Source organism: Protomyctophum bolini, assembly GCF_963924005.1.
Source record: "Protomyctophum bolini genome assembly, chromosome: 5".
Taxonomy (NCBI): Eukaryota; Metazoa; Chordata; class Actinopteri; order Myctophiformes; family Myctophidae; genus Protomyctophum; species Protomyctophum bolini.
The window spans coordinates 31,725,976-31,748,492 of NC_137866.1; the positions used below are offsets into that span (position 1 = coordinate 31,725,976).

Consider the following 22,517-nt stretch of genomic DNA (forward strand, 5'->3'; position numbering starts at 1 on the left):
TTTTTCCCCCTGTGCTTACTGCTTTGTGGTCACTCGGGAGCCAAAAAGGGGCCCCAAGGACTTTGCGACATCAATTTCAAGTGTGTTTTAGTATCCCAGAGTGCATAAACATAATCTCCCCTTTTTTCTTTTCGCTTTCCCTCTCTTTCCCTCGCCTCCCTCTCCACCCTCCCTCTCTGTGTCTCTCTCTGTCTGTCCAGGTACTGTTATATCTGTCCTGGAGAAGCTACTGTCTCAGTCCACAGAGCTGGACAACCCCAGCCGGCTGGTCATCGAGGCGGCACACGGCAGTGCCAGCAAAGTACGGGAGTTGGTGCAGAAGTACCCAGACAAGGTGAGTGCAGCGCAGCACTGGGACGACGCCTGCTGATGCTCCTTCCCAAAGGTGTTACCGATGATACTAATGAAGGCTGGTCAAACAGAGGCCAGAGGGTTGCGTTCGGAAATGCACACCGGGAATGTGGTCAGTTTGTGATACTAATGAAGGCTGGTCAAACAGAGTGTGCATTCGGAAATGCACTCCGGGAATGTGGTCACCGGGAGTGTGGTGAGCGGTGACGTCACAGTGTGCCTTATTTACGAACAACCACAGCTGTGACGCATTCACACCGCCGACACCGGACAACCCCAGCTTCAGGGTCGCTCAGTGCCGGCACTCGGCACACCCGGTGCGCAGCGCACTGGATTTTCGAACGACAACGCACCGAGTGCACTAAATAAACGAACGACAAGAGCGCACACCAGTGCGTTCAGGGTGCATTTCCGAACGCACCCAGAGTCAGGGTGCTGCTATTGTGCATGTTGGCTCACTGGAAATACTCTGCTACACCAGTGGGTCTCAAAGTGTCCGTGAGTGGGTTCCAAATGGCCCCGTATGGGTGTGTAACTCTGAGAGCGTACATGGGTGCCCTTGAAATTTAAAAGTTTGAGAACCTTTGCACTCTAAGGCCCCTTTTCCACCGGTTGGTTCCCAATGGGAACCGGTTCAGTTCTTTTTGGTTTGTAGTCCATGAGCCAGAGTTCCAAAATTGAAACGTTAATTATGAATTGAGTGTGCAAAACCATACCTATATTAGATTGTTATCACCATGAAACTTCTCCAATTGAGTACTTACACGAAGACAATGATTTGTTGTATTACAATTTAAAAAAAATGAAATGCAAATGAGGCATTATGTAGGAAAATATGCAAAATACTACTGTGGAAGGGTTATGATCCTCTAGACAATTTAATATAGGGTATAGTTTGCCCACCAATTTTGGAGCTCTGGCTCATGGACTAAAAACCAAAAAGAACTGAACCGGTTCCCATTGGGAACCAACCGGTGGAAAGGGGGTCTAAATGGAACAGAGCCTTAATTAGTATCATTGGTAACACCGAAGTAGGGAAGTAGGAAGAGTTATTCTGTGTGCTCTTAGCCAATTCCTCCCCCGGAAGTAGGAAGAGTAAGGCGCGATTCATGCTCCTATTTTAGAGCTGAATAAAAGTCGGTTCGGCTCTGTAGAGCCTACAATATGACGTCAATTGATGTTCAGTGGGGCGGGTACCATCCTAAAGTCGGCTCTTGGGTGCTACTGAGAATTTCTGACGATCCGAAATCATTTCGGCACTACAGCGGTAAAATAGGAGTATGAATCCCACGATTCTGTAACGCATTTTTCACCCCTGTGTCAATTATCTAATGTGATCCTGGGCTCTACACACCCTCCGCCAACCTGGGGAGAGCAATGGACTTGAACTCATGCTTCCTTCATGCATGAGTGTCCAGGTTGCTCCTTTCCCTGGTTGGACGTAGTGCGTGGAAGGAACACGTTATTCCAACCAGTTCCTTTCCCCTCCATCAGGCACCCCAGCTGGCCAGGGGGAGGCAGTTTAGTGGTGTGGCTATTTATTCAGGTCACACATGACGTGATGGTTAACATTTAGACTTCTAATTTCAGGTCTAGCAGGATTAGATAGGAATGTGTATTATACATTATCGTTGCTGTCGAGCAGTAATCTCGTATCTCAATATTTCAACCCAAAAAATAATCATTGTAAATGAATGCCTTCCCTTACCTCATCAGACTGCACTACAGTATTCACACAAGAGTAGCAAAGGTATTTTAGCTATTTTTCAAGACATTTGAAGGTGAAATTGGAAGTGCTTATGTCCGTCTCTGGATTTTATAAATATCGAAGCAATTGAAACTAAAGTATTAACAAGAGCTTGTGACAAACAAAATAATAACTACATTGTATCCATTGGAAAACTGGTTATTTTACCACATTTCACCCGACAGCAATGATATATTTTATTTGCATTTCTAGTGTATTATCATGCGTGTGCGGGAATGCTATGATATGCGTATGATATGCGTTCTATGATGGAGCATTTGGGCATGGCCGCTGTTAAAATGATTGTTTACAAACGCACTGAACTGTTTATGGCAGGGTGGTTCTATCTATCTATCTATCTATCTATCTATCTATCTATCTATCTATCTATCTATCTATCTATCTATCTATCTATCTATCTATCTATCTATCTATCTATCTATCTATCTCCAAATGTACAGTGACTGATATCCCCAAAACCACTAAAAGGGCACTACATTATTACTCATAAGTGATCTTTGAGGTGGAATTCCTTTTATACGAGTATATAGTTGCTGTCGGGAGGAAACCTCATAGGTCCATTTTTGAGGTTTTTGATCCCCCCCCCCCCCCCCCCCCCCCATAACTCAGTGTTATTGAACACCCTTTACGTCTGTGTGTTGTTTAGAAAATATTGAACCAATGGAAAGTAGTAAAAAACACATTGGACAAAACCTCCTAACCTCTATTGGACCCTCAAACTGTCTGCTAAAACAGCTAACTCCACCACCTCTCTCCTCATGCAAGTAACTGACAATATCTAAAGTCACAACACCAACTTTGATGAGGCAGTATTGCATCGTTTAAAAAATATAAGGTTTTCTTCATGTCCTCAAAAAAAAATATTTTTAATTTCCTGAAAAATGAACCTTTATAGAGTTAGGTGGCTTCTTCCCGACAGCAACGATATGCATTTTAGGAAACTCCTTTGGTGGTTTGCTATCCACTGTCTGTCGCATTTGTCCTTCAAACTGTCCTCCCCACCCTCCCTCACACCCACAGGTGGATATCAAGAACCAGGGCAAGACGGCGCTGCAGGTGGCAGCCCACCAGGGCCACTGTGAGGTGGTGAAGGCCTTGCTCCAGGCCAACAGCTCCATCCAGGTGAAGGATGAGGATGGAGACACGGCGTTGCACTACACGGCGTTCGGGTGAGAGACCACACGGACCATGAAGCATCGCACTGCAAATGTGTCCTTGCGTTAAAAAACCCCAGAGTGTTTGTTTTACTGAGAGCGTGCCGTACCAATAGCCTTTGTTCGGTTTGTACACTCTTGAGTTAAAGCTGTACTTTATTTTGAAACATTAAGATTTAATATTAAACTATAGCTAGTACATGCAGTGGTGGAATGTGGTTTCCGTACTCTTGCATTGATAAATTTAGACCACAGTGTCAGGTAGGACAAAAAAAATCTTTTGGGGGGCTTTTTGCCTTTATTGATAGATAAGGTACAGTAGGTAGACAGGAAACGGGGAGAGAGACAGGGGGGGAGACGCACAGTAAAGGTCGTCGGGATCGGGACTCGAATCGGTATGCATTACCAGCCTAGGTGCCCGAGTATATGGGTAGTAAGTATCGCTGAACTCAGGGTGCGAATCCTGGGCAGGACAATAAGATTGCAGCTTTAAATTAACTTAGAATTATACCGTGTACAGTTTCAGATATCTTCGTGTTTAAACGGGCAAAAACAGCACACCTTTGTGATTCAGATAGATTGGCAGACAGACATTTACAGTACTTTCCTCCTGGGTTGTGTCCATCACTGGTATCAAATGACACTCTTGGTTCCAGTGGGTTGTAGACAGACAGCGGGTACTCTCTCCCACTGCAGAGACACAGATCCAGTGGGTTGTAGACAGACAGCGGGTACTCTCTCCTGCTGCAGAGACACAGATCCAGTGGGTTGTAGACAGACAGCGGGTACTCTCTCCCACTGCAGAGACAAAGATCCAGTGGGTTGTAGACAGACAGCGGGTACTCTCTCCTGCTGCAGAGACACAGATCCAGTGGGTTGTAGACAGACAGCGGGTACTCTCTCCCACTGCAGAGACACAGATCCAGTGGGTTGTAGACAGACAGCGGGTACTCTCTCCCACTGCAGAGACACAGATCCAGTGGGTTGTAGACAGACAGCGGGTACTCTCTCCCACTGCAGAGACACAGATCCAGTGGGTTGTAGACAGACAGCGGGTACTCTCTCCCGCTGCAGAGACACAGATTCAGCAGACCCAACGGTCCGAGCCGCCCAGACCTCTGCGCGGTCCTGTGTCACACGATATGCACGAGTTCGTGCCAAAAATAAGCAGACGGTGCTCAAGACGTGTGAGCCAGTGTTCCGTGTTCCGTCACCTCTGTCCAGGACCCACAACTAATAAACTATCCAATCTTTTCTCAGCGATTATTCTTTTTTTGTATGAATTTTTCTTTTTGTGGCTTTCGCCTTTTATTTTATTTTTTTGTTATGGAGGGACAGACAGTAGGCTGACAGGAAATGGGGAGAGAGATGGGGGGCGTGACATGCAGTAAAGGCCGTCAGAATCGGGAGTCGAGCCCATGGCACACTGCCAGACTGGATTACCAGCCAAGGTGCCTGGACCGCTGAGCCATGTCCCAGGCCCTCAGCAATTGTTCTATCGATTACTTTTATTAAGCCATTGAGACCTATACATATGTAGCAGAGTGGCTCACAGCCTCGGCCTAATGGCGTCAAAAGTCTAAAATCTCCCCCAGTCCATAGGGATGTCCCTTTGGTCTAGTCTAGTGGTTAAGATGTTGGACCTCCACGCGGGAGACCCGAGTTCGAATCCCGGGAGTTACACATATACACTTGCTATTTTCAGCAAGTGTAAAGTGTAAATCAGCCATTACGACGGCATCAAGGCCCGCCAAAATACATTTTAGTCGACTAAAATCTTATGATATTTAGTCGACTAAAACTAGACTAACACTAAAACATTCCAGGATGACTAAAATGTAACTGAAACTAAATGAAAACTATTATTTTTGTTGCACAACGGTGTCACACAAAATCAGTGGTAAATAAATGCAGAGAGAGATGCATTATTAAGCCTATAAGTCTGTCCCCCCAACCATGCAACAATGTATGAGATGGTTCTGTTCTGAGAATGAGACACCATTGCTGCCTGGAGAGCACGAACGAACGCTCTTCAGGGATAACCAGTTCCATCTGTGTTACTTTCCGTGGCTCTCGGCAGCAGCAGCGCATCACGTAAACAAAACATGGCAGGTTTTAGAAGTATGGGGGAGCATCGCTATGTATGTACACACACACATCGTCCCCTGCCAGTTGGCCACATTTTGCGGCAAAGCTTCCACCGTAGTTTTCTCAACACTGGCAAGGCATGACGATGCCACAGTAGTGGCCCCAGAGCACGGATTGTTTTTGTTTTTTCAGTAACGTCAGCCTTGCTGCTGCTGGCCATCCTGGTTTGGATTCATTTTAAGCAGTGCTTGCCAAACCTTTTAGCCTGTGACCCAAAAGAGAGATTAGCCTCGACGACTTCACAGGCTCAACTTATGTAACTTTAAACTTAGGATAGCATTTTATGTAGACATGGCACTCTATTTAGATGCTATAGGCTCTTAGCTTGCTTATGATTCTTGATGTATTACCATGTGTTGTTCTAGTTTACTGTAAATCGCTCTGGATTAAGAGCGTCTGCTAAATGCCAAAATTGTCTGTCTGTGTGTGTGTGTGTGTGTGTGTGTGTGTGTGTGTGTGTGTGTGTGTGTGTGCCGCCGCCGTGTGGGAGCAGTAATCAGGCGGAGATTGCGAGGCTGTTGCTGAGCAAAGGGGCCAACGTGAACCTGCTCAACAACTCCATGTGCACGGCACTGCACATCGCCGTCAACAAGGGCTTCACGGACGTGGTGCGCGTTCTGTCGGAGCACTCTGCCGACGTCAACCTCCAGGTGAGACGTTGAACCAAAGTGTCGACTAGCGTTTTTCACTTACGAAAAATAAATGGAAACTACATCCATCGATCCATCCATCTTCAACCGCTTATCCGTAGTCGGGTCGCGGGGGCAACAGCTCCACCAGAGAGCTCCAGACTTCCCTCTCCAGAGCAACATTAGTGTCTTCCTCCTGGGGGATCCCGAGATATTCCAAGGCCAGTGAGTCGATGTAATCCCTCCATCTGCACCTTGGTCTGCCCCGGGGTCTCCTCCCAGTGGGACGTGATCCTTGGTCTGCCCCGGGGTCTCCTCCCAGTGAAATGTGCATCGAGGACCTCCCTAGGGAGACGCCCGAGAGGCATCCTAACCAGGTGCCCGAACCACCTAAGCTGGCTCCTTTCCAGGCGAAGGAGCAGCGGCTCTACTCCAAGTCTCTCCCGCGTGACTGAACTTCTCACCCTAACTCTTAGGGAGATGCCAGCCACCTACATGAAAACTATAAAGATAAAGTGCCCCTTGGGGCACATTTCTCCACCAGGGCAGGTCAGGTTGTGGCCTCCTGGTGGCGCTATAATAGGCCAATGTGAAAAGGGTGCCATTTCTTCTTACGCCTTGGATGGCAATTGGATGATTTGAGGCAGTTTGTTCCAAAAATGTGTTTTGCAAAAATACACCTGTTGGTGGCACTATAACAGGCCAATGTGAAAATGGTGGGATATATTCCTCAGCCTAGTAGGAAAGTCTGTGGAAGGTTTCACGTAAATTGCACGCTGCGTTCATGATTTGAGGCTTTTTGTTCAAAACGGGCCAATCCTGCAAACTTTGAAAGCCAATGTTAGCCAATTAGGATGGAATCTGAAATATTGGACAGATCTGTCTTGAGCACATGACTATAGAGATGGTGTGTAACGATTTTCTGGATTTTTGGACAGAATCTGGAGGAGTAATATCAACAAAAAAGAAATTCAAAAGTCGGCCACCTGGTGGCGCTATATCAGGCCGCTCTGGAAAATTTGGGGCAGAAACTAAGACTAAATATACTGACTATTTCATCAACAAATAAAAACTAGACTAAAATGTGAGGGAGGGAGAAGAAGTCTTTTTATGCTTATATTTTTGCACGTGTCACGTTGCGAAAACAGCCGATCTACAAGCTCTACAAGCTTGTAGATCGACTATTTTCGGAAAGTGTAAAATCAGCCATTACAATTTAACCAGTAAAAACCACATTGAGACTGAAGTCTCTTTTACAAGTGATCATCAAGGCCCGCCAAAATACATTTTAGTCGACTAAATCAAATGTAGATTTAATCAACTAAAATCTCATGATATTTAGTCAACTAAAACATTTCAGGTGACTAACTAAATGTAAGTTTTATTCCCAAGACTATGTCAAACGATGACTGTCAAAATTTGCTGTCGAAATCAACGCAGCTAACATTGGCTAGGAATCGATGATGCAACTACAGTGGCTTCTGTTTCAGCATGCTAATCTTATTAAAGGCTCTATTTTCCATTAGCTTGCAAACTTCTTAACTATTCCACACCTCCACCTCTGAGACACACAGAGAGAGTAGACCGACGGTGGCATCTTGACTTATAATGATAATTGTGAGGTCCAATTATACCAAGATGTGGTTTAAAATAGTGTATTTAACCACCTAACATCCCTAAGGGGGAACAATGAAGGCCAATTTTTGGAATGCTCCGACTCAGACATTCATTGGTTCAAGTTGCCCTGCGGTTCACTGCATCATGTCTCACCATGCTGAGAAACCTGTCAGAAACCTGTCCAACCAGTTATGACGCTTTAGACATGTGTTTACTAAATGTATGGGGCTTTAGGTCTATGGTTTTTAGACCTGTGTTTACTAAATGTATGGGGCTTTAGGTCTATGGTTTTTAGACCTGTGTTTACTAAATGTATGGGGGTTTATGGTTTTTAGACTTGTGTTTACTAAATGTATGGGGCTTTAGGTCTATGGTTTTTAGACCTGTGTTTACTCAATGTATGGGGCTTTAGGTCTATGATTTTTAGATTGTTACCTTCGTCTCCGCCTGGCCGAAGGATTGGCCAGAAGGTTTTTGCCCCTATCAGTCCGTCTGTGTGTGTGTGTCCGTCAGTCCATCTGTCCGTGTGCAGCTAATCTCCAGTAGCGTTACTACTAACGTTGGAGACTAATGTGTGGTAACTGGTGGTCCTTGAAATTCAACAGGTTTAGAATCACTGCTAGAGCTGTATAAACATCATCTCTCATGGGGGTCCCTGGCATATCTTTTCAAATGGGGGTCCGCGGGGCCAATTAGTGTCAATTTGGGGGTCCTGGGACGTGAACAAGTTTGGGAATCATTGGGTTATGCTGCTGACGTGTGAACCATGTCTCTGTGCCACGGCCAGGACTCGTATGGGGACACGCCGATGCACGACGCCATCGCCAAGGACTTCCGCACCATCATGGAGATCCTGGTGGCAGTGCCCACCATCGACTTCTCCCAGAAGAACAACCGGGGCTTCAACCTGCTACACCACGCCGCCCTCAAAGGCAACAAGCTGTGAGTGCACCGTCAACGCACGTATGCACGCATGCACACATGCACACACACACAAACATGCACACACACACACACATGCACACGCACACACACACACACACACACACACACACACACACACACACATGCACACGCACACACAAATTCAATATTATTGCCATGAGAAAACATACGTTTACATTGCCAAAGCAATCAAAATACAATAATAACAGTTGAAAATGTATATACAGTTGGAGGGGGTGCAGCATTTTGTACACAGAGCTATGTCACATTGTGTCGTTATATACATGTTATACAGGGTATGAAGCTTTTTTGCAACAAATAGCATAACATCTTTTGTTATGCTATTTAAATAGCATACAAAAAACCTCAGATTTTAGATGTGTTTCCAGGTAGTAGCTCTGTTTACACGTGCACTAGGTCTAGTGGTCTAACTTGGTACAGATAGTAGTCCGACTCCTTAGGGTGGTTGTATTCCATTGGCTAGCCTTATTTTGTCGCACACATGCACTAGTGTCTTTTCGTCAGCTCACGTGTGTGTGAGTGCGCTTTCTCTGTGCATGTGAATTTGTCCACGTGTAGGTCAAGGTCACTGTAGTCTGTGACTGACTGAACAACAGTAATGGATCCCACCCTGTAACAACTAAGCGTGATACCTCTCTCTCTCTCTCTCTCTCTCTCTCTCTCTCTCTCTCTCTCTCTCTCTCTCTCTCTCTCTCTTCAGGACTTTCTCTCTGTCTCTCCGTTTCCCTCGCTCAATTTCTATCTCTCTCTAAATAGAGTAAACATGTGAAATCCTCCAGTGCTTCTCAGCATTACGGAGGCCAAGGCAAAAGCCCATCTCTTCTTACAAAGAGTGACCATATGCTATCAGTAATGATTAGCAGCCAATCGATTCCTTTAGCAAACCATTAACATAGTCAGGACAGGAGCCCAGGCACTCTACAGTAGATAGAGATACTGTGACATTTTCATAATGTCTTAATTTGTGCTGCATCGCGGGAGGCCAGTGCTTGCCAAAAATAACAGATTTATTAGCTAGCGCGTTGCACCAATGTCATTTCACTATTGTCAGCTATTGTAGCACTCCTTTTAATGAAGTTGTCTGAAGTTGAAATTTGGTCATATGGGCCAGTGTTTTCGCAAAAACGTGTTTATGTCATGGACGACCTTAATAAATATACACCAAATGAATAATAGAGACACAAGATTTGTCTGTATTAACTCATTTAGCTGAGTGGATCCCCCTGGAACCTTGTCAAGATCCCTGGGGGTCTCAGGGTAGGGTGCTACCTGGTACAAACAGGCCGGCCGTCAAGGCAGCCTGACTGACTTGTGACAGTGACTCCAGTCTCTGTATTTTTAACCCATTTCGACCTGAGACTAGATTCTAAAAATGTCTACTAAATCATGACAGTTTTCTGAAAAACTACCAGTGGTGCTCAAACGTTTTCATGCCAAGGACCCCCCATCTGAAATGATGTTGTTCCTCCAGGGACCCCCCATCTGAAATGATGTTGTTCCTCCAGGGACCCCCCATCTGAAATGATGTTGTTCCTCCAGGGACCCCCCATCTGAAATGATGTTGTTCCTCCAGGGACCCCCCATCTGAAATGATGTTGTTCCTCCAGGGACCCCCCATCTGAAATGATGTTGTTCCTCCAGGGACCCCCCATCTGAAATGATGTTGTTCCTCCAGGGACCCCCCATCTGAAATGATGTTGTTCCTCCAGGGACCCCCCATCTGAAATGATGTTGTTCCTCCAGGGACCCCCCATCTGAAATGATGTTGTTCCTCCAGGGACCCCCCATCTGAAATGATGTTGTTCCTCCAGGGACCCCCCATCTGAAATGATGTTGTTCCTCCAGGGACCCCAGAAGCAAAGATTTGAGTTAAAAACGTTCGCTGTGAAAGAATATATATTCAAAGATTTGCACTACATTTTCATGATTTTTCAAAAATAGCAGACCTACAAGCTCATAGCTCTGAGCTTGTAGATCTGCTATTTTTCAATAGCTAAAGTATAACATTATGCTTAAAACACCAAAAGGGGTTCCTGCCTTGGCCTGAATGGGTGAAGTGAAGTATCCATTAGGGTTTATGGTTATAAAGGTTCTTACGGTATTTATGGACCATATTCAAGTATATACAATAATTCAGTCATTTAATTTTAACTCCATGATTTATTTATTTGTCTTTAGTAGGCCTATTTACTGAATAGTGACACAGGGGCTCAAAGTTGTATCGACATGATTAAGTAGACATGATTCATAGGAATTACTTTACCCATTCCCTGCTGTGTACAGTGTATTGAAAATGAGCTAGAATAGTTTTGATATATCAATATAGACTTTTTCATTTTCATCATTAAAGTCATATTGGAATGGCACTAAATCCTGTAACAGTGCAATTGAACACCCTTTACATCTGTGTTAAAAAAAATTGAACCAATGAAAACACCAACTTTGATGAGGCAGTATTGCTTACCGGTAGTTATTTTTAAATATAAGGCTCTCTTCATTTCCAGAAAAATGTATATGTCTATATCATTTTGGAGTTAGGTGGCTTCTGGTTTGTCTGCTGACAGCATGCATCTATACCGTAGGCCTATATAAAGGCAAGAAAAAATAAATAGTATAGTGTAGAGAGGCAGGCAGACAGTTTTTGGGGAGTGACATGCAGCAGGTCTGCCTGGCTCGGGGACTCGCTGTCAGACATCCGAGCCTATGTGGTTAACCACTCAGTTCATCTAACTCTATAAATTAAAAGATGAGCACCCGTGGAGTTAGTTAAATTCACAAGAGGACACTAAACAGTCAGTTTAGCCACGGCTGCCCTCGTGAACCCAATGTTTATTATCTATCTATCATGGCCGGGAAAGGAAACAAGAGAGTGTGTACAAATGTAACATTTGTCCACTCCCAGAGTTACAAAGTTTAGATCAACACTGTTTGACCGTATTTTTATTTTTATGTGTTATAGCAGTGGTTTTCAACCAGTGGTCCGGGGACCACCAGTGGTCCTTGAGGGGGTTCCAGGTGGTCCCCAGCTAAATGATGGAGAGTTGGTAACCAAATGGACCCTTATTATTTAACTCTTGACAGTGTAAAATTGTTTCATTTCACGCTCTCAAGAGTTAAATTTTGTTGTTAAACATTGCCATTTATTAATTTACAAGAAGTTTACACAATTAGAGAACGTAAAATAATCGTTATTTTGAGCAATATTTCCCTTTTTTGACATGAAAAGGTTTGGGAACCACTGGCATATAGGATGGTCTCCATTGTGAAGCATCAGCAAGTGGCGCCTCGCTTCGACCGTCCCCGTAGATTTGAAGCATTCGTCTGTGCAAGCTGAGAGGCGTGCATTGTATCTGTGGAAATGTTTTTGCTTGACGCCACATTTCCAGGCACTACATCTTGATAAATCGGCTGCCATGCAACTTCTGCTGAAGTTTCATTTGAATCCACGGCATGCTCAGCAGAAATAACACTGAAATGATTGATTGATTGATTGATTGATGGATTTAATACTTTATTGTCAGAAATGTAACCAGTACAGGGTACAGTCAAACAGAAATTTAATCAGTACAGGGTACAGTCAAACACACGTCCAATGGGATCACCGGAAGAATAATGAGGTATAGGCTCGTTTTTTTTTAGCTCAAACGTACATGACCAAACATGGGTTTTCTTGGTTTTTACTACAGCAGGAAGACCCAGGAGCTGATTAATGCAGGGCATTGAGCATTTAGGACGTCTTGTGTGTGAAACACTGCATGTCCTAACTTGTTTTTACACCGTGCATTTTGCCTAGACGGTAAGATTCTCAGTGTTGACTCTGAATATGCAAATGGGACCAAATGGACCTGTAAGTGGTGCAAAAGTCCATTTCTACTTGGCATTCAATTTAATTAAAGTGTCAAATCACAACAAGTTGTCTCAAGACACTTTACATGTAGAGAGACAACCGACAGAGATCCCACCCTGAGCGAATACCGGAAGACTCGCCCCGGTGCTTGCCCGTTTTTCCTCCCGGAATTGTCACCAGTGAGGGGGATGACTTTGTAATATGCTATTGGCTGTTTGTATTCTTTTTGGAAAAATATAAAAAGATACTCCTGTAGAAAGGCTATATTATTTTACTTATATTGACCCAATAAACAATTTAGTATTATTTAGTATATGTAAGGTTTTGCACACTCAAATGGTACCTCGTCAGATAATCCCCACATAGCCTACAACAACTTCTGTGAACAGACTTCAATGTAGTAGCTTTTCATAAATTATATTTGTACTTAGGCTGTCTGCTGTCATGAAAGTTTATAGTTAGAGAAATTCAAAGTCCAGCCGTCTGCTTTCCAGCCTCTCCCTGTCCCACCCCTCACTGGGGAAAATTCTGGGAGGAAAACAGAAACGGGGTGAGTCTTGTTGTTACCCCCTGAGCAAGCAGTTTTGCGACAATGGTAGCGAAAAGTCTAGCTACAGTAGCTTTCTAGCAGTTTTTGGTTTGCAACACCCACATGCGACTATATGAATAAGGCATAAGAACTATCATAGCTGTCTTTAGTGACATTATGGCTCATAATGGGATGAAGTACCAAGATCGGAGCCTAATAAAACATTAATTCGAGCTCCCGCTAAACAAAACAATGATCGGATTGATGGTGGGCCTCAGTAGACCACGGGCTAGTAGTACTTTCGGTTTCCACCTTAAGAACAAGAGCTCATCTCGCACATTTAGCTGGCAGTGATTTATTAATCCCACTCCCGCCCGCTCCCGTTGAAATTCAGACCAATCCCGCCCGCTCCCGCGATTATTTCATTTTTGACCGGCTATGGCCATTTTTAGCCCAAGGACAGTTTTTCGTGCAAAACCAATGCTTGCAATGGATTCAGAATCATGAAAAAACGCTGGTCTGACACGCCACATGCTCATTTGACCTTATATACAGTAGGTTGTTAATGGTACCCCAACTTTCAGCAGCTGTCACAAAGAAAGCTAGTGGTAACTTTCCCTTCATTAAGTCCACTGGTGGGTCATGATGAGGATCATCATGGTAACTTTCCCTTCATTAAGTCCACTGGTGGGTCATGATGAGGATCATCATGGTAACTTTCCCTTCATTAAGTCCACTGGTGGGTCATGATGAGGATCATCATGGTAACTTTCCCTTCATTAAGTCCACTGGTGGGTCATGATGAGGATCTTGTGAGGATCTTGCAAGTTGGGGCCTCCCTTATTGGCTGCCGGCGTGTTTGTTGAGTGGTCCTATGGGTGGGCCGCGAACGCTATTGAAATTTACAACAAATGTTGGAACCACTGTTCGTACACACAGTAGGCTACATTCACAGCAGCGTTGTGGCTTTACCACGAGGGGACACGCAACCCCCCCCCCCCCCAGGCGTGGAGAGAGAGAAAAGTGAGCGAGAGCAACTTAGACTGTAGAGAAGCTGTAGATGAAAGAGTGGGAGGCTGCTGTAAACGATCATTTAACCCAGAAGAGTGGGAGGCTGCTGTAAACTATTTAATAAATGGACCAATCTGTTCTGGCAAGTGTCATATGTGCAGCGCTGGGAGGGTTTGTGGCACTGCAGCTCCCCCGGCCATCATTTAGCCTGACGTTCACCGCTGCACCAAAGGGAAGAATTTACAATGTTCAGGACGTGGTGGTGCAGACTAGCTCGCCACTCCTCTCGTATATCACCAGCATTGGCGGAAAGCAACTTTTGACTCAATTGCTGTACTTTTTACCAGCTGCAAGCTGGTCAATATTAGCTTGTGAACGTCCCGACAGGAGATCGACAGAAGATCATTTTCTGCTGAGCCTGCTCTGTCACCAGTTTGCAACACTGGTTTCCAAGCCTGCATATTTCCAGCCTAACGTGGATTCATTCACAGTTGCTTGCCTGGTTTGGTTTTTGGAGGCTGCTTAGCTTATTTCTGTCACGACAGTTGCCACCACTGGCAACAACCCATAACATCCCATCGTCTGCACGGCATGGCTAGTCGAGCAGTTCTCGATTGGCAGCCTCGTCATTTTGAGCATAACAGCGGAGCGCAGCTAAAAAGTGGCATAACGTCAGCAGCAGACCCACAGATAATAATAATGCAGCTGGTAATTCATTGATTTAATCAATTTGGGCTTGTTTTTTTAAGGTACATTTTATTTTACTTGAGTACTTACGATTTTGGGATGTACTTTAAACCTCTACTCCACAACTGTACGTACAGTATCGGAGGCCAAAATAATCCACCTCAGTTATTTGACAGCTTTAGCTACGAGTTCCTTTTGCAAATACATAAATCAAAATAAACATGCATTAACCAATACTTTTGTACTTTTACTAAAGTACATTGTGTGATATTGATACCTTTACTTAAAAAAGCCAGAGTACTTCTTCCATCACTGCTAGCAGGCCTCCCTTGCATTGATGCAGTCCAGCGACTGTGCTGTTCCAATGAACTATGAGCTTGTAGATCTTCTTTTTTTTTATTGTGAAAATGTAAGGCGAATCTTTGAATATTATATTCTTTCAAAGTGAACGTTTTTAACTCAAATCTTTGCTTCTGGGTTGGGGGTCCCTGGAACAACATATTTTCAGATGGGGGTCGGGGGCCAAATACATATACGTTTTGAGCTCCTTCTCCTTGACATGAAATAGTTTGAGAACCAATGGCATAGGGTTTTTCTCCTTGACATGAAATAGTTTGAGATAGTTTCTGTCATGATTTAGAAGACATTAATTAGTAGAATCTGATCTCGGGTCTTAATGGGTTAAACCCAAAGTTCAACCGTGGATTTGGGGATTGTGTGTGTGTGTGTGTGTGTGTGTGTGTGTGTGTGTGTGTGTGTGTGTGTGTGTGTGTGTGTGTGTGTGTGTGTGTGTGTGTGTGTGTGTGTGTGTGTGTGTGTGTGTGTGTGTGTGTGTGTGTGTGTGTGTGTGTGTGTGTGTGTGTGTGTGTGTGTGTGTGTGTGTGTGTGTGTGTGTGTGTGTGTGTGTGTGTGTGTGTGTGTTATGTTATTCTGCCCACTGTTGGCTTGATTGCTTTGTCGTCCACCCTCGTAATGTGGCAGAGGGAATCTTTGGAATCCGTCCATGGCCACAGCTCTCTCCTCCGCTGGCGTCCCCCGATAGGGAGATGAGAATGTTTGTTTATTGGCATCAAAGGTATTTATTTAGTTTGTGAGGAAATGGAAAAAGAAGGCTCTTTAGGCCCCGAGTTCACAAAGCATCCTGGGAAATCGGCAGGGAGAGGCGCCAAGGCAGCGAGCCAGTTGTTCTTATTGCTAGAAACGGGACAGATTGGGGTTGTGAAAAAAATAAAATAAACACGTTTAAAAGGAATGGAGCTCATATACTGTAGTGAGAGAGAGCTTGAATTGTAGTTAATATAGTGAGATGCTGCGTGCGAAATCCTGAGTATTCATTGCAATCTCAGAGCTAAATGAATGTTTCAACTAGAATTTATTATTATTTCAACCACCCATCCATGCATCTTCAACCGCTTTTCCATAGTTCGGGGCGTGGGGGCAACAGCTCCCCCAGAGAGCTCCAGACTTCCCTCTCCAGAGCAACATTAGTAACTCGGCAGATATAAACTCACCAACTCATACTTGGTCTGCCCCGGTGTCTCCTCGCAGTGGGACGTGCGTCGAGGACCTCCCTAGGGAGACTCAAAAGGCATCCTAACCAGATGCCCCGAACCACCTAAGCTGGCTCCTTTCCAGGCGAAGAAGCAGCGACTCTACTCAGAGTCTCTCTTGCGTGACGTAACTTCTCACCCTATCTCCAAGGGAGATGCCAGATGCCAATAAATGTTTTAATTAATCTGTATTGTAGAGTATTTTAGTACAATATAACCTGTACATCTGCAGTGGTTGGAGGCGGTCACCTTATTCTTCTATTAATACTTTCTGTCCCAGCTAACATTAGCATTTATGAACGTAAGCTGTCTTTTCTCCGCTGCCTCCTGTGCCTCTGATTATGCCAAATATCTCCCCTGGCCAAGGGCGGAATCACCAATTAAATTTGCATAAGTTCACGACTTTTCCTTGATTTCTCCCTTTGTTCACCATTTAGTGGTGCACAATTAATAAATAAAAAAAAGCATTGCGATTTAGATTCAGACACCTATGCGAAATTTGAGCAAGAATCGTGCCAGCACTAGTTTGTGCAACTCATTTTAGTTACTCTTGTGTTTTTGCAGTTGGGTTTTCTGAAAAACCCATGTTTCTGTGTCAGTGGTTCTCAAGCATTTTCATGTCAAGGACCATAAAAAATATATGTAATTGGCCGCCGACCACCATCTGAAAATATGTTGTTCCAGGGATCCCCCAGAAGCAAAGATTTGACTTAAAACGTTTGATCTGAAAGAATATATATTCAAAGACATTTTCAAGACTTTTCAAAAATACCAGACCTACAAGTTCGAGCTTGTAGATCTGCTATTTTTCAATAGCTAAAATGTAACATAATGCTATAAACACCAAAGGGGTTCCTGCCCAGAATGTGTAAGACAATACATTATTTCCATGGGGAAAAGATTGTGCAGCACTATCACCATGTCATATTTATTTCCCGGTAGTGACCTCTGTTTATTTCTCGTCCCACCCACGTCCCCCCCTGGAGTCATATGTCTGTCCCCGTTGTGTCCTCTTGGGGTCATTTCTGTGTGTCCCCTCTGTCCCTCTGGAGTCATATGTGTGTGTGACTGTCCTGGGGCTTCTAGTGCAGTGTAAACAGCGCCCTGGCCTGCTCCACCACCAGCCTCCCAGCCAGGGGTCTGGCTGCATATATGGATGGCTGCAGCCATCCATATATGGGCAATTAAGCCCATATATGGAGATCCCTGATGTCATCAATATTTACGTAAAATTAAGGCCTGGCCCTACCTGGGCCCTTATCAAACCCTGTACACTCAAGACACTGCCCCCGCTGCCACCCATAGATCTCCATATATGGAGCTGAACTGTTCTGACATTCCATATGTTCCATTCCATATGTATGCTGACCTCATCAAACCCTGTACACTCAAGACACGCTCCATATGTTGCCAGTACAGAATTAATTCCATATGTTGATCTGACCCCCCCCCCATGCCAAAGCACCAGCACTCGCCCATAGCCTGCTGTCACCCAGGCGGATGCGTGCCCTAAACGGCGAGGTCGCTTCTCGCCCTCGGGCGTCCTACTGGTTAAAATACATTCTGGATTTCAGTTTTAATTTAACTGGTTACATTTAAAAAAAAACTTGATAAATTATTTTAACACAACAATTAACTAAACATAACCCACCCTAAACCTATATATTTCCATTTGCGAGGCAAAATAATTACTGAACGCCAAAGCGGCGTTTATTAATTTTTTGCCTTGTTGTGCGACTTCAGATTAGAACACAAGGTTCCCGTAAAGCATGCTGATGAATTAATCCACTCCCCTGACGGGAGAGGTAATTAGCAGCATGCCTGACATAACTTTAAGCCTTTTTACCAAGAGCATATCGCCACCGGCACGACGTGCATCGCTGCAACATCTGCATGCAATAAATTGCAATTTGATTATCCCATTTAGACCTGAGGACGCGCATCTGTGTCGCCATAGCTTTTGACCACTTCATTAACCATTATTTTAAAATTAAGCTGTGGAAAAATAGCAGATCTACAAGTTCATAGCGCGGCTCAAAAATTGTGAAAATGTGCGCAAATCCTCGAATATATATTCTTTCACAGCGAACGTTTTTAACTCAAATATTTGCTTCTGGGGGGGTCCTTGGAACAACATATTTTGAGATGGGGTGGGCGGCCAATTACGTATATTTTTGAGGCTCCTTGTATGAAACAGTTTGAGCACCGCTGACATATAGGAACAGTTACAAAACTGTCGTGATTTAGAAAACATTTAGTAGAAACTGGTCTCGGGTCTTAATAGGATATTCATGAAACACACAGAAGAGGAGTCAACCGTTAGGTAAACTCTGTGGAGATGCGTCGAGGGAACTCGCAGGCGGCAAATGGTGCGTGAACGACTGACGGGGCTGAAATCCAATCTCGCAGGAAGTATACAAAGAGGCGGGAGATATTATGGGTTGGTTGGTGGGCGTGGGGGGAGGGGAGGCTGGGTAACTGTCGTGATTAAGGAGAGTGGAAAGCGTGTCTGACATCTTCCTATCCACCACTCCACACCCCACGGCACATGAAAACATGCAGGCACGTGCGGCATGCTCACACACGTAACCAGTACACACTCACACACCCTTTTGCGAGTCGGCTGCACTGCAGGTATCGGTGACCTCCAACTTCCAAGATCGCCCTGACATCATCCACAGCTTGCTATATCTTGCACCCCTTATAGGCTTATACTCTAAACTTATTTGCCATTTTATTACTATTTCAAAACATTTTAAAATAGCTCAAATAGCTGATCTACAAGCTCACAACGTGTCAATGTAGATTGACTAGTTGACTAAAAAATGTTTAAAATAGTAAAAGGCAAATAAGTTTAGGGATGATGCCTAAGGGGTGGCGCAAGATAGGGCTCCAAATGTATGTCACACCAAAAAATATAACTTTGAGTGTGTGTGTGTGTGTGTGTGTGTGTGTGTGTGTGTGTGTGTGTGTGTGTGTGTGTGTGTGTGTGTGTGTGTGTGTGTGTGTGTGGGAATGAATGTGGGTCCATTTGGTTACATTTGCACACACCTAAAGTTATAGATGGATACATGATTTGACACTGAGGAGTTGTATGGCGTGCACACTCGCCACCAGCCCATGACCCAGAAATGTAATGAGTAACGCACCACTAATGAGCCTTTGTGAACTCATAAATAACTTTAATTGCATTAAAAGTAAAACCTTCTCTCTCTCCTTGACGCGTAAATAATTGCACTGTTCCACTTCCTTGGACTGGGAAGCTTGGCACCACATATTCATGTATAAACACTTATACGTACCGGTAGCTACTATTAGATGGATGGAGGTCCGCTTTGTTTCATGTCTTAATTGATTCATAAATCACACACTCGCAAAATAATGCATCCGAGACTCAGCTCTTTAGTCGTTCTGTTGTTGGGTTTTTTAAACTTCACTCCACTTTTCTGCCTGAGACCGATTAAAAAAAAAAGGTCTTCTAAATCCTGAGAGTTTTCAGATAAACTTATGTTTCTGTGTCAGTGGTGCTCAACCTTTTTCATGTCAAGGACCCCCAAAAATATATGTAATCGGCCGCCGACCCCCATCTGAAAATATGTTGTTCCAGGGACCACCTAACTCCATTTTGGAGTTAGGTGGTTTCTTCCAGACAGCAGAGATATAAAGCCAGAGACATTGAGACACAATTGGTGTCTAGGTGAAACCTAGTACTGCCTCAAGACTCATAAACGCTCCCCTATCAGGCCAAGCAGGGATTGTCCGGTGGCTGAGTGGTTGAAATGGTTTTCTCGTGCGGGGGACCGGGGCTTGGAATCCCCTGGTAGGACATGAAAATCAGAACGATGACACAATACTGTACACACACAGTCAAATCCTCTGTGTTTCTCCACGTGCACAAAATGGTTACATTCGTAAGCTCTCTGAGTTTCAAATGGACACATTAACAGAGAGGATTTGACTCTGTAGGATGAGGACGAATGACACTTTATGGACAGTATAAAGTGTCTGATTTTACGACGTGCATACACAAAATGATTTGCAGCGTCCCGTCCCTGCGCCACGTTAAAGCCCCGCCACGTTAATAAGCAGGGGAACAGAGGTTTTTTACGGTGGAGCATGTTGTTTACAACTTCCCGGTAAAAGGGCAACCATTACAGTGGCCTCGCTGCGTAGATTACAATGATTTACGACTACAGAGGGCTTGAGAAAACCATGCCGTGTGACACCATGAGAGGAGGAGGAGGAGGACATGAAAGTAAGCGACAATCCCGTAATACAGTTTCAGTCGGCATCTGGAGGTCAAGCGGTAGTATTTAGAGTGTCTGGGCAAAAGCTTTAGGCTTTCTCGTGGTAATCCCCCTGCCGGCTGCCATGCTGGGGGCCCACAGTGTGTGCGGGACCTCTGTGTTGATGTTTGGCCTGGCTTCTTGCCCCCCCGTTCAACAACAGCTGGGGGGGACACAGTCAGATGCCTGTTAAGCTGCTGTACACAGCTTGCGACACAGGCACACTGTAGTGTGTGTGTGTGTGTGTGTGCGTGTGTGTGTGTGTGTGTGTGTGTGCGGACTACTTCTCCTTCTCCTGTACGTATCTTTTTGTTCAGCACCTGAACGTTTTTTAGAGATGTGCGTACTTTCCTTTAGATTCCTGTTCTGTATTGGAGCCAGCTCATTGGCTATACTGTACATGTTTGAGAAGTGAAAGCTTCTGCATGCCGCCCACTTGGTTCTGTTTCCTCCTATGACCAGGGTTGCACTTAACCAGCTGGACATTTTATGAATGTTATTCAGATTGTAAAAAAACAACTGTCTAATATACGTAATGGTTTTTAAAGCTACAATCTGGGACTTATTTTAAGCCCTACTCCCTACTCTTCCACTGAGAGATGTCGTGTATACCCTGGTTTCGGCAGAGTAGTAAGAGAGTGGCGACACTAGCGTTGTAACAATGGAATGCGGAAGTGCTCATTCTATCTCAATGGGATAGTTCCAGCCATAGGAGCAACGTTTGGAACTATAGCCCATAGGCACCCGCTTTGCGGTGAGATCAAAGTGTGTTGCTACTCTCCTACTCTGCACTCTGGTTTCGTGTAGGACAGCTACTGGTTGACTATGTCAATAAAGTTATATGAAGCAGACTGCACAACGGGACGCGAGATGTGCTGCCATCTTTGTTGTAGTTTGGCCACTGTTGCAGTTGGCTGATTTAAAGACATACAACGTACGGATTGGAGCTTTTAAAATGTACGTATGTGAGTTATAAGGCCCCATTTACACTGGCAGCCAAATCTAGCCTAAATCAGATCTGTGTCACATCAAGACTGAAATCCGATATCTTTAGATTTGTCTAAATGCAGACAGGTCGCATTCAGAGGTGCATCAGATTCAAATCTGATTTGAGGAGAACCGTCTCGGTCTGAATGCAACAACCTGATCTAAATCGGATGTGTCTTGTTTGTGTTTATACTTATTTAAACAAATGGGATTCCAATCTGGATGTGGCACAGATCTGAATTGGCTGCCAGTCTGAACACACATACAGTATCTGTAACAGATCCGATCTGGTCACTGGTCGCAAATGCAGTGTGAACGGTCGGGCCAAAAGCTCCTATTTGACTGAATTGGATTTGACTGGATGTGACTGCAGTCTAAAATGGGGCCTTAAGAGTTGTCTAGAAATGTAACCAGTGTCTGGTGGTTTGTTTTCCCTGCGACTGCAGCGCCACAGAGAAGATCGTAGCCCGGGCGCGGCAGCTGGTCGACTCCAAGAAGGAGGATGGCTTCTCCGCGCTGCACCTGGCCGCCCTCAACAACCACCGCGACGTCACCGAGATCCTCATTAAGGAGGTGAGCCGAGGACACTTACTGGACACTCCAGCCTCTGTCAGGCACCAGCACCACTTGACATGTTGACCCCATCCTCTCCTCCTTCTCTTGCTCTAAAGCAGTGGTTCCCAAACTTTTTAGCTCGAGACCCAAACAAATATTTGACGTTTTAGTCCGGGACCCAAACTAGTGAAAATAGCAGATCCGCAAGCTCACAATGTGACCCTTCGCACCATGTTGTGTGCTTGTAGATCTGCTATTTTCACTACTTCTTTAACATTTGTTTTCTGATTTATTGAATTGCTGAGATTTTATTTTTATTTTTATAAAGTATATTTATTGGTTTTAAGTACAAATTTAAGGACAATAAACACAGACATTATGAAATGACTTGGAAAAATCATGGAATCTTTTGGGGAATGGCTTTTCAGACAA

At 44.5% G+C, this 22,517-nt stretch overlaps 1 protein-coding gene across 5 annotated transcripts in view; it reads left to right on the forward strand.

Annotated features, from left to right (window-relative positions):
- mib2 (MIB E3 ubiquitin protein ligase 2) overlaps nucleotides 1–22,517 on the forward strand; it is a 74,104-nt gene that overhangs the window by 40,066 nt on the left and 11,521 nt on the right. For all 5 annotated transcript variants that reach the window (XM_080763199.1, XM_080763200.1, XM_080763201.1 and 2 more), the window contains exons 10-14: nucleotides 201–334; nucleotides 3,140–3,288; nucleotides 5,915–6,071; nucleotides 8,455–8,609; nucleotides 21,977–22,103. In XM_080763199.1, the coding sequence (XP_080619325.1) occupies nucleotides 201–334; nucleotides 3,140–3,288; nucleotides 5,915–6,071; nucleotides 8,455–8,609; nucleotides 21,977–22,103 (722 nt within the window). The remainder of the gene's footprint in view (nucleotides 1–200; nucleotides 335–3,139; nucleotides 3,289–5,914; nucleotides 6,072–8,454; nucleotides 8,610–21,976; nucleotides 22,104–22,517) is intronic.